This window comes from Hemiscyllium ocellatum, chromosome 3, assembly GCF_020745735.1.
Source record: "Hemiscyllium ocellatum isolate sHemOce1 chromosome 3, sHemOce1.pat.X.cur, whole genome shotgun sequence".
In the NCBI taxonomy this organism is placed as follows: domain Eukaryota; kingdom Metazoa; phylum Chordata; class Chondrichthyes; order Orectolobiformes; family Hemiscylliidae; genus Hemiscyllium; species Hemiscyllium ocellatum.
This window is the reverse complement of record NC_083403.1, coordinates 38,754,873-38,770,509: the sequence shown is the minus strand read 5'-3', so window position 1 is coordinate 38,770,509 and position 15,637 is coordinate 38,754,873. Positions and strand designations below refer to the sequence as shown.

Here is a 15,637-nt window from a genome sequence, read left to right as displayed (position 1 = left end):
GAAGCTAAAAGCATCTGGTATCCACTAAAACCTCATTGTTTTGAAGTGTCCATGTATTTCTCAATCGTATTAGACACATGTTCACATACTTTCTAGACCGCCAACAGGTTTAAGGCTTTATCAAGTTCTCAGCTTGCACACTGTGGCCTTAAAACAAACACTATCATAATAGTGTTTATAATATAACAACTAAATTTCATATTTTCAAATTTTATGTTCCTCTTTATCACTCTTATTTCAATTAGCATTTTAAAACTATTTTAACCAAATTTTAGATTTAAATTTATTTGAAATTAAAACGTTAGTGAGTAATTTAGGGGCTGCATAATGGTTCGGTAATTAACACTGCTGCCTCACTGCACCAGGCCCGTTTCCAGCCTTGGGTGACTGTCTGTGAGGGGTTTGCACATTCTCCCAGAGTCTGTGTAGATTTCCTCTGGATGGCTCCAGTTTCCTCCCACAGTCCAAAGATGCACAGATTTGGTGGATTGGCAATGCAAAATTTCCCATAGTGTCAAGGGATATGCAAGCTAGGTGGGTTAGCCAGGGAAGTGCAGGGTTACAGGGTTGGGGTGGGTCTGCTCTTTGGACAATCATTGTAGACTCGATGGGCCGAAAGCCTCGCTTCTACATTGTAGGAATTCTATGAAATTCCAGCAAATTTACCCTGATTTGTCCTTTTCCTGCCTCTGGTAACCATCATGTGTCTTCAAGGCAGGAACACTCACCAATCTGAGTTTTCTACTTGTGAACATTACCTTGAAGGTGAAAATCAGAATAATTGGAGAGGCTCTGGTGTAGTAGTAACGTCATTAGATCATTAATCCAGAATCTTGGGACAATGTTCTGGTAAAATGGTTTGGAATGTCATCATGGCAAAGGGTGAAATATGAATTCAACAAAAAAAATCAAAATTAATAGCTAATGTAATGGCAACTACGTAACCACAGACGCTTGTCATAAAACCACTTGGCACATTAATATAATTTATGGGAGAAAATCTGGTGTCCTTAAAATGTTCTGGTCCACTCTTGATCCAAATCCACTGAGAAGTGGTTTACTCTTTGGTAATTGGGGATGTATAATAAATGATGGCTTAACCAGAGACAGCCACATCCCTCAAATGAATGATAAAAAAACAAAGCATGGAAATCTTTTTTTCACAAAACACTGGCTGTCTTGAATTATGTATGCACCACAATTCGAATGTCATGGTCTTGGAAAGGGTAAAGAAAAGGTTTGCAGGACATTGCCAAGGATTTAGGACTGCTGTTGTGTGGAGAGATTGGAGAAACTAAGAATTTTAATGAAAGGTCAAACAAAGGTAGTCAAGATTAGTTTCAACATCTGGGTCAGAATAGCCAGAATTCATAGATTCAAGTTAATTGTCATGTGAGTCAGAGGGTAGAGAGGATGTTTTATCTTACACAGAAGATTATTTCAGTCTAAAATCCATACAAACACAGAACTAGAGTAGGTTATGTGGGCTCCTTTATCCTCATCTTCTATTTAACAAGGTCATGGTTAATCTGATAGTGGCCACAAATCCACATTCTTACCTATCGCCAATAACCATCAACTTCCTTGTTAGTCAAGAACCCTATTTACTTCTGCCGTAAAAGTATTTAATTATGCTGCTTCCAATATACTCCGAAGAGAGCTCTAAAGACACTCAACCCTCAAAGAAAACCTAATTTCTGTCTTAAATAGAGACCCTTACTTTTAAATTCTGTGCTGAAAATGTGTTGCTGGTTAAAGCACAGCAGGTTAGGCAGCATCCAAGGAACAGGAAATTCGACGTTTCGGGCCAGAGCCCTTCATCAGGAATGAGGAGAATGTGCCAGGCAGGCTAAGATGAAAGGTAGGGAGGAGGGACTTGGGGGAGGGCGATGGAGATGTGATAGGTGGAAGGAGGTCAAGGGGAGGGTGATAGGTTGGAGTGGGGTGGGGGCGGAGAGGTCAGGAAGAAGATTGAAGGTTAGGAGGGCGGTGCTGAGTTGAGGGAACCGACTGAGACAAGGTGGGGGGAGGGGAAATGAGGAAACTGGAGAAATCGGAGTTCATTCCTTGTGGTTGGAGGGTTCCCAGGCGGAAGATGAGGCGCTCCTCCTCCAGCCGTCGTGTTGTTATGTTCTGCCGATGGAGGAGTCCAAGGACCTGCATGTCCTCGGTGGAGTGGGAGGTGGAGTTAAAGTGTTGAGCCACGGGGTGGTTGGGTTGGTTGGTCCGGGCATCCCAGAGGTGTTCTCTGAAGCGTTCCGCAAGTAGGCGGCCCGTCTCCCCAATGTAGAGGAGGCCACATCGGGTGCAGCGGATGCAATAAATGATGTGTGTGGAGGTGCAGGTGAACTTGTGGCGGATATGGAAGGATCCCTTGGGGCCTTGGAGGGAAGTGAGGGAGGTGGTGTGGGCACAAGTTTTACATTTCCTGCGGTTGCAGGGGAAGGTGCCGGGAGTGGAGGTTGGGTTGGTGGGGGGTGTGGACCTGACGAGGGAGTCACGAAGGGAGTGGTCTTTGCAGAACGCTGATAGGGGAGGGAAGGGAAATATATCCCTGGTGGTGGAGTCCGTTTGGAGGTGGCAGAAATGACGGCGGATGATACGCTGTATGCGGAGGTTGGTGGGGTGGTAGGTGAGAACCAGTGGGGTTATGTCTTGGTGGTGGTTGGAGGAGCGGGGCTCAAGGGCAGAGGAGCGGGAAGTGGAGGAGATGTGGTGGAGGGCATCGCCGATCACGTCTGGGGGGAATCTGCGGTCCTTGAAGAAGGAGGCCATCTGGGCTGTACGGTATTGGAACTGGTCCTCCTGGGAGCAGATGCGGCGGAGACGAAGGAATTGGGAATATGGGATGGAGTTTTTACAGGGGTCAGGGTGGGAGGAGGTGTAGTCCAGGTAGCTGTGGGAGTCAGTCGGTTTATAGTAGATGTCTGTGTTGAGTCGGTCGCCCGAGATAGAAATGGAAAGGTCAAGGAAGGGGAGGGAGGAGTCTGAGACAGTCCAGGTGAATTTGAGGTCGGGATGGAAGGTGTAGGTAAAGTTGATGAACTGTTCAACCTCCTCGTGGGAGCACGAGGCAGTGCCGATACAGTCATCGATGTAGCGGAGGAAAAGGTGGGGGGTGGTGCCAGTGTAGTTGCGGAAGATGGACTGTTCCACATATCCTACGAAGAGACAGGCATAGCTGGGGCCCATGCGGGTGCCCATGGCAACTCCTTTAGTTTGGAGGAAGTGGGAGGATTGAAATCAGGGTGAGAACCAGTTCAGTCAGTCGAAGGAGGGTGTCAGTGGAAGGGTACTGGTTGGTGCGGCAGGAAAGGAAGAAGCGGAGGGCTTTGAGTCCTTCGTGATGGGGGATGGAGGTGTACAGGGACTGGATGTCCATCGTGAAGATAAGGCGTTGGGGACCGGGGAAGCGAAAATCGTGGAGGAGGTGGAGGGCGTGGGTGGTGTCCCGAACGTAGGTGGGGAGTTCTTGGACTAAAGGGGACAGAACCGTGTCGAGGTACGTGGAGATGAGTTCGGTGGGGCAGGAGCAGGCTGAGACAATGGGTCGGCCGGGGCAGTCAGGTTTGTGGATTTTGGGCAGAAGGTAGAAACGGGCGGTGCGGGGTTGTGGGACTATGAGGTTGGAGGCGGTGGATGGGAGATCCCCTGAGGTGATGAGGTTATTGATGGTGTGGGAGATGATGGTTTGGTGATGGGAGGTGGGGTCATGGTCAAGGGGGCGATAAGAGGAGGCGTCCGCGAGCTGGCGTTTGGCCTCAGCGGTATAAAGGTCGGTGCGCCAAACTACTACCGCGCCTCCCTTGTCTGCCGGTTTGATGGTGAGGTTGGGGTTGGAGCGGAGGGAGTGGAAGGCTGCACGTTCTGAGGGTGAGGTTGGAGTGGGTGAGAGGGGTGGACAGTTTGAGTCGGTTGATGTCGCGGTGGCAGTTGGCTATAAATAGATCGAGGGCGGGTAAGAGGCCAGCACGGGGTGTCCAGGTGGATGGGGTGTGTTGGAGGCGGGAGAAGGGGTCGTCAGAGGGTGGACGGGAGTCTTGGTTGTAAAAGTAGGCACGGAGGCGAAGGCGGCGGAAGAATTGTTCAATATCTCGCCGCATGTTGAACTCATTGATCCGAGGGTGTAGGGGAATGAAGGTGAGGCCTCTGCTGAGGACTGATCTTTCATCCTCAGAGAGGGGGAGGTCTGGAGGGATGGTGAAGATCCGGCAAGGTTGGGAGCTAGGACCTGGTGTGGGACTGGAGCTGGGGGTGGGGGCGGGGTTAGGGGCGGGGACATAGATCGATGTAGGGGTGGGGTTAGACGTGGTGACGTTGCGCGGTGTACTTTTAAATTCTGTGCCCATGGTTCTAGTCTCTCCCACAATGGGAAACATGCTTTAAGTATCCAAACCATCCAGTCCCTTCAGAATTTTATGTATTTCAATAAAATCTCTTTATTTTGCCACTATTTGATGCCCAATCACTAAATGACCTTGAATGGAGTGATTTGCTGAGGCCTATCAAGTAGCAGTTAAGAGTGAATTGCATCACTGCACATCTGGACTCTTTTGCAGTAAAGGATAGCAGAGGACACAGCTTAAAAATACGGGGTAGACCATTTACGACAGAGATGAGGAGAAACTTCTTCACCCAGAGAGTGGTGGCTGTGTGGAATGCTCTGCCCCAGAAGGCAGTGGAGGCCCAGTCTCTGGATTCATTTAAGAAAGAGTTGGATAGAGCGCTCAAGGATTGTGGAATTAAGGGTTACGGAGATAAGGCAGGAACAGGGTACTGATTAAGGATAATCAGCCATAATCATATTGAATGGTGGTGCAGGCTCAAAGGGCAGAATGACCTACTCCTGCACCTATTGTCTATTTTCTTCCCTGAAGGACATCAGTGAACAAGACGATCTTTTCAGAAACAGATGATGGCTTCATGGTCACCATTACGGAAGATGACTTTCATTTCCAGATTTTTTTTAGTTGAGTTTAAATTCCACCAGCTGATGTGGTGGGTTTTGAACTCTTCCCCAGAGCATTAACCTGGGCCTGAGTGTGGCTAGTTTAGTGACATGACTGCTCTGACCTGAAATGGTGGATGTAGAGTCCACAGGAAATTTTGAAAGATAATTCAAACTGAAATCAAAAACTGAACAATTCTCAATGTTATGAGAAAAAAACGATGTGTGAGATTAAGTTGCAACAATCCTTCACATGACAAATAACCTCGCCCTGAGTTGCAAAAGCTCCATGCTTCCAGCTAACATTAACATTTCTACACATATCAAAAGTTGTACCTTTTAACTCTTTTTTTGCACTTTATATCACACACCAGTCAATAGTGTTGTGAAAGAAACTACAATAAAAACCTGCAGTCAAATGAATAATCCATCTGCCTTGTTGTGTCATTGTCAGTAAATATGTTTACATATTAGAATTAGAATATATCATGTGCAATCAAATACAGAGGTACATGAGTACAGTGAAAATTGTACCATGTTGCCATTGCCAATGCCATCTCGGTACAAAGAAACCTAGGGACAAAATCTTAGGTACAAAGTAGAAATAATGAAACAAAATTAGAAATTAAATGTTTCAGTCCTTCTGAAGAAACTAAAATTTCAACAGTCTTTTTTGAGTGGTTAGCCAGACTGGGTTAATATGTAATATGTATTCAAATCTAACTCCAAAAGCAACATTGAAGATTCAATGCATCTTATTCATTTCTCAAATCAGTAAAGAACAATTACTTCAACTTACAACAATCTGAAACTTTGTATAAAACTGTACTTGACATTATAAATTTTGTTTGTGATGTTAGACTTATATGCTCCACCAAGCCCAATTAAGTCAAAATGGCATGGCAGTCTGGCAACCTAATTGCATTTAACTTAACTGCAATTAAAAACAAATTCTAATTCTGCAAGCAAACAGAACCTTATCTACAGAATTACATAAAAATTATGAATAGGGACGTGTTGAAAAACAATACAACCAAAGGCACTAAGTATCAACTAATTATATCAAATCAAGTAGTGTGTTTGTGTATCTGTGTTGGAAAGCAGGCCATTATACTTTCGCATTCTCAAATGTTAAAAGAGATTTCTTTTATATTCAATTTGATCTGTTTATAAAGTTTGAATTTTCACCTTGTAATTCAGCTGACACCTAATATATTCTGAACTTTAGCAAAACCATTTACCATTTTTATAACCATAAACTTACCAATTGCTGTAAAGATACCAGTTTGTTACATACAAATTACATAACCTGTGTGTCGGCAAGGCACTTATAAAAAACAGCACTTCAGTGATGCAGCATCATGGGACAGGGAAAGAAAATATCATTGAAAACAATTTTGTTGTGGTCTATATATAACAATCTTTTACATTATTTGTGAAGCACATAAAGAGATACTTTGGAACAGCTTCTTCATTTCTTCACACACAGTTTGCTTCCCCATTTAAATATACTCTCCCTGTCCTTCTAGCTGGCCTCTCCTTTTATGTACAGATGTTCAGATATCTTATATCAACACATCCCATGACAAGTAGGACTTTAACTTGGCCTTCTGATAGGGACACTGCCACTGTGCCACAACAGCCTCAAACTATCTGTTCAGATTAACTAGGTCACAGAGACCAGGTTGGACTTGCACCCAGGCTTAAAGCCACTACCACTGTACTACAAGAGCCCGTCAATTGTGGGGTTTAGATATTTTCTTTTTCTTCATATCCAGAACTGTTCATACCTACAACTGAATGATTGTTTCTTTTTCCCCATCACCAAACTGGCCATGGTATTTTTTCATCTATTGACCACTTCAGATGTTTTCTAATTAATCCAATACATTCCTAATATTTCTTTGTTGTGTAACCTTCAATACTACTATCAACATTCCATTAACCATGACTTAATCTAGTAATAGCAGGGATATGGTGGAGTACTCAACCTGCACCTTCCTGCCCAATCAAATGGCCTACATGCCCTCCAAATCTATGAAGTTCTGCACCATTACATGTTTGCCAATTGTCTCAGAAGTTAGAGGAAGATTTAAGATTATCTTACCTATTTCATCCTTGCGCATGTCCTTCATCTTATCTATGGTGAGTTTCTTTTCCTCCAGTTTTGCGAGCACATGACCTGGCAAAATTGAGAACTGGCGTAGTGGATTACACCATCCCCACAATCTTCTGTCAATTATCTTGCACAAATTCAACAATCGATAGGTCATTGCAGGCCATCGTCTCCTCAGGGCAATTTCAAAAAGTGCTCGTACAATACGGGCTGCATTCTGCAAACATAGCAAGGAAACAATCTAATTAAATAACTGGAATTGATCATTACTCTTTACTTGCAAAAACTTACTACAAACTTAACCAAGTACCCTGCTTATCAACTGTAAGTTTTAATAGTATTACACAGTAAATTTATGTTATCACATATTGGCATAGATTATTACAAATGAAACTTTATGATGATAGCCCTAATAACTATTTCAGAATCATTTAAAAAAAGACTCTGCATGCGTTCAGACATTCAGGAAAATCTACAAATCCCAAAACTCTTTGCTGGTCAGCAACTCTGCTGGTGGAATGAGTTGTATTCAAAGGACCATATTTTAAATTTCATTCAACCACAGTGTTTCAAACTTCATATCCTCTAGTCAGCAAGCAACACAGGTAACAGCGAAGAAGTTAATATACAAAAAAGATTTTTGAGGAATTCAAATTTGACAGTGTAGAACATGGGAGGTTGGAGCTAATGAAGGTATGAATAGTATTTCAGCAGCAGATAAATTGAGGTGTAATGTTATGCAAATGTATGGAAATAGCAGTCAGCAGCATTTCTAATGGTGCAAACAATCATTGTGGGGTCATAAATGACATCAAACTTACAAACTGTCTGCTTCAGCCCTTATACAACTGTCCTAGAATATTTAACATACATTAAAAAGGAAGGCAGGATTTTCCTTATATATCATCTCATATAAAACCTGGTACCTCTGACAAAGCAACATTCTTTCAGTTTGTCAATGACTGCCATATGGGTTTCAGTGAGTTGTATTTCTTGGGTCTGCTATTTCTAGCTTCATAAATAGTGCTTTGCTGGTTGAGGTTGGAATATGGCTGCAGCCTGATGGGAGTGTATGTCAGGTGTATTCTCTGACATGACAATGCCCATGTTATCCCCCACAACATAACAAACGGGGCATGATTACCACGAAATTGGAGAATTCAAAGAACATTTATTACACTAATTCAGTCTGCAAACATTTCATTCCTCACACAAACTAGCATCTGAACTGAGGACCACATTTCCTGTACAGTGTTATGCTCCAAGTGATCAGAGGCAAGGTGGAATATGAGATCTTTATACTCTTGGGTAACATGCTATTGAACAGTGATTACATTATGAGCACGTCTCTTAAAGACATACTGAGTGTGCTACATAACACAACACTACAATGAAATGATTTTTCCTACATGACCTGCTTCATGAATAAATTCAGTTCAATTCTTGGTCACTATGAGAACTAGTAGCACGATACAGTTAAATCACAAATTTGTTACAAACAGCAATGCCCTCACCAATCCCCTGTTACCTCTGCAAAAAGTTAAAACATTCTTTCTTTCATAAATCCATGCTGACTTTTCTGAATTAATCGACATTTGCCCACCTGACTATTAATTTTGTTTCTAGAAGTTTCTTCACCACTATAGATAAACTGACTGACCTGTAATTGCTGCGCTTATCTTGAATAAGGGTGTAACATTTGCAATTCTCTAGTTCTTTAGCACCACAACTAAATTAAAGAAAGATGGAAAAATTATAGCCAGTGTCTACAATTTCCACTTCACTTTGTATCCTTGGATGCATCTTATCCAGTCCTGATGCTTTATCGATTTAAGTACAGTAAGCTTACCTAACACTTCTCCATATCAAGTCTGAAATACCTCCTCTTATATAATGGCCTAGGTAGCACCTTCTCCTTTGTTGAAGATAGGTGCAAAATATCCATTGAATATTTCAGCCATGCCTTCTTTCCCATTCACAAATTCTTGTTAGGCCCTTAATCAGCTCTATTTCTCCTTTTATCACTCTTCTACTATTTATACAAGACTTTAGATTGCCTTTTATATTAACTACCACCCTCTTTTCATACACTCTTTCATATCTGATTTGTTTTCTCCTCATCTCTGAACCTTCTACATTCAGCCTGCTTCTCCACTGCAGCTTCTGCCAGACATGTTTTTTTTATCATCCAGGAGGCTCTGAACTTGCTTTACCTACCACTCTCTTTGAGGAAATACACCTTGACTGTGCTCAAAATCTCTTATTTAAAGGTAGCTATGGTTGAGCTACAGCTTTGCATGCCAACCTTTCATTTCACTGCATTTAGCACAGATGGGTTCTTACCCCAGTTAATTTATTTTACTCCGGATTACACTGTCCTTTTCCATAGTCATTAAGGTACAATATTCACTACACCCTAAATGTTTTTCTATTGATATGTTGGTGCCTCCTGTACTGGAATCACACTATTATTCTGGAACAGATTCTAGGACCACTTGCCTCGCTCTACCCTTTACACTAACACTATTCCAGTCAATAGCTGGACAACTAAATTTTCCTAATATTGCTACTTTATCATTTTTGTACCTCTGTAATTTCCTTGGAAACTTGTTTCTCCACATCTTCCCTTCCATTTAACGGCCTATAGATGACCCAAGCTAGAGGAGGGACAGGAATGGTTGTTGCAGATTCCAGGATTTACATGTTTCAGCAAGAACAGAGAAGATGGTAAAAGAGGCAGGGGTGTGGCAATGTTAATCAAGGGTAGTATTACAGCAGCAGAGAGAATGTTTGAGGACTCATCCATCGAGTTAGTTTGGGTTGAGGTTAGAAACAGAAAAGGAGGGGTCACCCTGTTGGGAGTTTTCTACAGGCCTCTGAATTGTTCCAGGGATGTAAAGGAAAGGATAGGAAGATGATTCTCAATAGTAGCAAGAGTAAGAGGGTAGTTGTCATGGGAACTTCAGCTTCTCCAATATGGACTGGGAATACTATCGTTCAACTAGTTTAGATGGGTCAGTTTTTGGTCAGTGTGTGCAGGAGGGTTTTCTGACACAGTATGTAGACAGTCCAATAAGGGGTGATGCCATATTGGATGAGGTACTGGGGAATGAACCTGGCCAGTTGTTAGATTTGGAGGTAGGTGAGCACTTTGGCAATAGTGATCATAATCCAGTTATGTTTACAATAGCAATGTACAGGGATAGGTATATACTGCAGGGCAAGAGGTATAAGTGGGGGAAAGGCAATTATGATGCGATTAGGCAAGATTTAGGATGCACAGGACGGGGAAGGAAACTGCAGGGAATGGACACACTTGAAATGTGAAGCTTATTTAAAAAGCTACTGCAGAGCTTTGACTCTGTGGTTGAGTCTATGAGCTGTGCATCAATTTGGGCAACACCCCCATTTTCCAAGTCTAGATTGCATCCTCTCCCATAAATTAGAAGTTAGCCAATCAGCAGCAAGAGGCAAATATATTACTGAATTACTTTTTGAAAGATATTAAATATAGAAAAATTAGTAGATCCCCAATCAACCTAATGCTACTATTAATGATCAGATAAAAATAAATAAAATGTTCAAATTTGAAACATTTCTAAAGAAAAGTGATAGATTTGAAGGCTGTCATGAAATAGATTTGAATTTCATGAGTGGATCATATCCATGCATCATTTTGGAGTTTATGCAAATCCTAGAAGCCCTACTGTGCGGAAGCAGGTCATTTGGGTCATCAAGTCCACACCAACCCTCTGAAGACCTACCCTATCTCTGTAACCCTGCACTTCTCACAGCCAATCCACCTAACCTGCACAATCTGGACACTATGGGGCAATTCAGCATGGCCAATCCACCTAACCTGCATATCTTTGTCGGAGGAAACGAAGCACTAGAGAAAACCCATGCAGACACTGGAAAAACATGTAAACTCCACACAGACATGCTTGAGGCTGGAATCAAGGCTGGGTCCTTAGCACTGAGAGGCAGCAGTGCTCACCACTGAGCCACCGTATGTTCTTTTGTAAAGTGAAATAATTATTTACTGGGCCAAGAGACTTGATCAATGTTCAGCTTAAATATTCTTCACTCTTTTGGCAACATAAATGATTGTTTTAACAGTCAGGAACACTGGCACAACAATTGTCTGAGAAACAAGAAACAAGCCTGCAACTTCAATGCTCACATTACAGCCTACAAATTGGAGACTCAGCATTAGGCTCACAAATGAAGTTCTGAAAAAGATCACCTTACGTTAGATAACATTATTTCCTCTCATTATCAAACTAACTCTCATAAGTGATAGGAACAAATAAAATGCGGTCTGCCACCTAGCAAGTTGGTGTATCTCATGCTGTTCTCATTATTAGCAGTTTAAAGACCAGAAAAATAATCTAAAGGAGCTCAACTTTCTTTACATCCATGATAAAATGCAGTACTCTCGAGACAGAAACGAAATAACACTATAAAAAGCTGAGGAAGTAATAAAGTAGGTATGGTTTGATGAGTTTCCCACAGGGAAAAGAAAACAAAATTGCACCATGCTTAATTAAATTAAAATCAGAATTAAAAAGCTGCAAATGCAAAAGTTATTTGAAAGTATCCAGTGTAGTTAGTATGTGCCAATTATCAGCATGTGAGCTCCACTAATTACCATAGTAGCAATTTGCTCAGAATACAGACATAATAAGTTTTTAGATATGAACTTGATATATTAGTGTACATGGTCCTTGTGATCCATATAAACGTTATTCTTTTCTAGGTAGTTATCCAGATGTTCAAGGCTGGGTTCAATTACTTTTGACTTTTATAGCTTCCAAAAACATTGTAATTTTTAGAAGGAAATTCAGGCATATTTGATATGCAATCTTGCAGAAAAGAAAAATACTCCTACAGTTTCACATTTATTTCACATTAATTGAATACTCTTAACTTACAGTGTCAACAACTTATTCAAAAAACATTCCCCCATTTCAGCTTCGTTGTTCCAAAGAACTGCACAGCACAGAAAATTACTACATCGCATTTGTGCCACCTCTCTGAGAGGTATTATGGGAGGCAAAGTGCTTTTGTCACAATACCAATAATCCACAACCATGCTAGGTGGTGGTGAAACTTGAATGCAATGAAAAAAAAATTAGAGTTAAATTAAAAAAAAGGCAGTTTAATGCAATCCTTGTAAACATTTTTTGAATGTCATTAAAAACAAGACTCCACATGGTTCATTGATGCCCTTTAGGGAAATAAATCTGCCAGTGTCACCTCGTCTGGTTACATATAATCAAACAAAGGTAAACCACTTGGCCCTTCCAATCTGCTTCTGCATTCAAAAAAATCTTGGCTGATTTGATTTTGACCTCAATTCTACATTTCTACGTGTTTCTACAGGTTTTGTCCCCAATATTTTTGTAGCCTCTAGTCTTACTGGTTGTTTCCTGTTGCATCTATTCTCTGTCCAATCGTGTCCATGTGACCCCAGGGTCACTGCAACGGGATTGACTCATAACTGCTGAGGAATTGGGGATGGACAATAAATGCTGGCCTAGTCAGTGATACTCACATTCTATGAGAATGCAAATAAATATAAATTTAAGTGTACCCTCCTTCTCTTCTCCAATACTTTCCATTATTTGTCCAATTCTCTATTGAAACCCATTACAGATTCCATTTTTCTTGAGACATGGCATGTCATAACCAAGAGATGCCAACTGCTCCATTTATTCTTTTGGTGATAAATCAAATTATCAAAATTGACTTGGATCCCATTTACCAACCCCTGAGAAAAAAAAACAGGAAATGAGATCACCACAGGAATGACATAATCAACCCAAGAAACCTAAACACAAATAAAAAGTGGACCATACCAGAAGTGCTTCATCCGGAGGCTCATGCACTGAACAATCCCACTGCCCTGTGGCCAACCACTTCAGCTCCCCCTCCAAATCCACCATGGACATGCAAGTCCTGGGCCTCCTCCACCGCCAAATCCAAGTCACCCGATGCCTGGCGGAAGGATGCCTCATCTACTGCCTTGGGACCGTTCAACTGGGCGGCATCAACATCGACTTCACTAGTTTCCAAATCTCCCCACTCCTCACCTCATTCCAGATTCAACCCTCCAGTCAACACCACCCTCTTGACCTGTCCCACCTGTCCATCTTCCTTCCCAACTATCTGCTCCACACTCCCCACCAGCATCCACCTATCGCCTTGTCAGCTACTTTCCCCCAGCCCCACTCTCACCCTCCTGTTTAATCACTCAGCCCCCTTCACACATCCCCCATTCCTGATGAAGGGTTTATGCCCTATTCCTCAGATGCTGCCTGACATACTGTGCTTTTCCAGTACCGCAGTCTTCAACTACATCTGCCAAATGAATGAGAGGTGGAAGTACTCACCTGTGCAACATAAGCAGTATCAGAAATTAGTGAAAAGCTATCCAACTCTCCGTGGCCAATATAGGTTTGGAGAAGAATATTCACTTTCCCATAGGTGTTTTCTGCTCCCCCTGCGACAGGTAGTTGACAGTAATCATCCAGCAGCTGAAGGAGCTCCTCCATTTCTTCTTCTCTTACCTATGTCAATACAAAGAAACACTTTATGTAAAACATTAAATGATTCATACAAAGCAGACCTTATAGAACTCAGACCTCCCCATGAAAATAAAGGATATAATAATCCTATAAAAAACAGTCGCAACTAAAAGAAATGCCAGTTCTTTACCTCATGCGACTAGATAATCCAACTATTATACATGTACATTTTTGAAAAATATTTGAAGAAGTTGCATTCTTGATGATTTATGGCCAAATTACAGAGTCTCTTGTTAGTTTAATTACCATCATCAAGAAAGAAAAAAAAAACCCAAGAAATAAAAAGCACAATTCTGTTCAAACGATAAAGAGAGAAACGTACCAAGACCATACACTCAGTATTTATACATTATACGTTACTTGAACGTCCCTAACACTTTAAAAATACCGTCAATGAGAAAACGTGCGGTGCAGCAAAAAAACATTTGGACATATTAGTAACCATTTGCAGGGAGGAAATCTATCCCCTTATGTATTTCTGAAGACATATGAAGAATTTGCTTTCATTGGCCAGAACATTGAATATAGGAGTTGGGATGTCATGTTTATAGGACATTGATGAAGCCATTTTTAGAATACTGCATACAATTCTGGTCGGCCTTCTATAAGAAGAATGTTGGTAAACATGAGAATGCAAGAAAGATTTAGAAGGAAGTTGCCAGGATTAGAGAGCTTGAGTTATAGGGAGAGGCTGAATAGGCTGGGGCTATTTTCCAGGAAGCGTCAGAGGCTGAGGGGTGACTTATCGAGGTTTATAAAATCATGAAGGACATGGATAGGGTGAGTTGCCAAGACTTTAATCCTATGGTGAGAGAGTCCAAAACTAGAGGACATAGATTTAAGATGAAAGAGGAAATATTTAAAAAGGACCTGAGGTGTAACTTTTTCATGCAGAGGGTGGTGGGTGTATGAGCTGCCAGAGGAAGTGGTGGAGATTGGTACAATTACAACATTTAAAAGGCAGCTGGATGGGTATATGCATAGGAGGGTTTAGAGGGATATGGGCCAAATGCTGGCAAATGGGACTAGGTCAAATTGGGATGTCTGATGGGTGCGGACAAATTGACCAAAGAGTCTGTTTCACTGCTGTATGACTCTATGACTAATTAAGTGTAAGGAAGAGTTTAGAGATTTTGATAAAATTTCCCATAAAAGGGGTTATAATAACAGACTATTCTAATTAAAAAGTACATTTTGGAAATGTAATAAATGATATAAAAACAAAAGGACTATATATAAATAGGAAAATGAACTAAATTTAGTTTCACTAAATTCAGGATTTTAAAAATACCATCTTTGCAGAGTTTAAGCTATCAGGAATGTGGCTACAGAATTAAAAGTTTCGTAAAACATTACAGTATGATGAAATATTTCACGAACATGTCTTCTAATATTTTGGTTATTCACTATAATTGGCTTTATTGATTGTATCACTAGTAATCAGAAACAGTGAAACAGTGAAGCAAAGTTTGCTGTAGTTTCCTGGCACTGCAGGTGATACCAGTAAATGAATGACTTAAAAGTGACTCTGCCGTTAAAACTAATTGTATTCATCTATTAGGGACACATGAGGTATTGTTGAAAAAGAAAGAGAGAAACCGGAATACAAGGGTAAACTTGCAAAATATAAAAATAGATACCAAGATCTTCTATAAATATGTAAGAAGAAAGAGTAGCTAAAGTGAATATTGGTCCCTTAGAAGATGAAGCTTGGGAATTAATAATAGGAGACAAGAAATGGCAGACACTTTGAACAAGCATTCTTTTGTGTCATCATGCCAGAGATACCAAAAGCAGTCAAGAAGTTTGGGAAATAAATGGGGAAAAAGAGGAGTTGTCATTGAAGAAAAAGACTTAAGGAAAACTAATGAAAGGAAAGGCGGTTTATTCCCTGGACCTGATGGCCTGCACACTAGGTTGTTAAAGAAGTGGTTGCAAAGATAGGGTATATATTTACTACAATTTCTTGAGCAGATTGGGAAA

The 15,637-nt window shown here is 41.2% G+C and overlaps 1 protein-coding gene across 4 annotated transcripts in view; it reads right to left on the bottom strand.

The window, feature by feature from the left end:
• ascc3 (activating signal cointegrator 1 complex subunit 3) overlaps positions 1 to 15,637 on the bottom strand; it is a 556,691-nt gene that overhangs the window by 196,168 nt on the left and 344,886 nt on the right. For all 4 annotated transcript variants that reach the window (XM_060849581.1, XM_060849604.1, XM_060849588.1 and 1 more), the window contains exons 20-21: positions 13,460 to 13,636; positions 7,056 to 7,281 (exon numbers count right to left, since the gene is read on the bottom strand). In XM_060849581.1, coding sequence (XP_060705564.1) covers positions 7,056 to 7,281; positions 13,460 to 13,636 — 403 coding nt within the window. The remainder of the gene's footprint in view (positions 1 to 7,055; positions 7,282 to 13,459; positions 13,637 to 15,637) is intronic.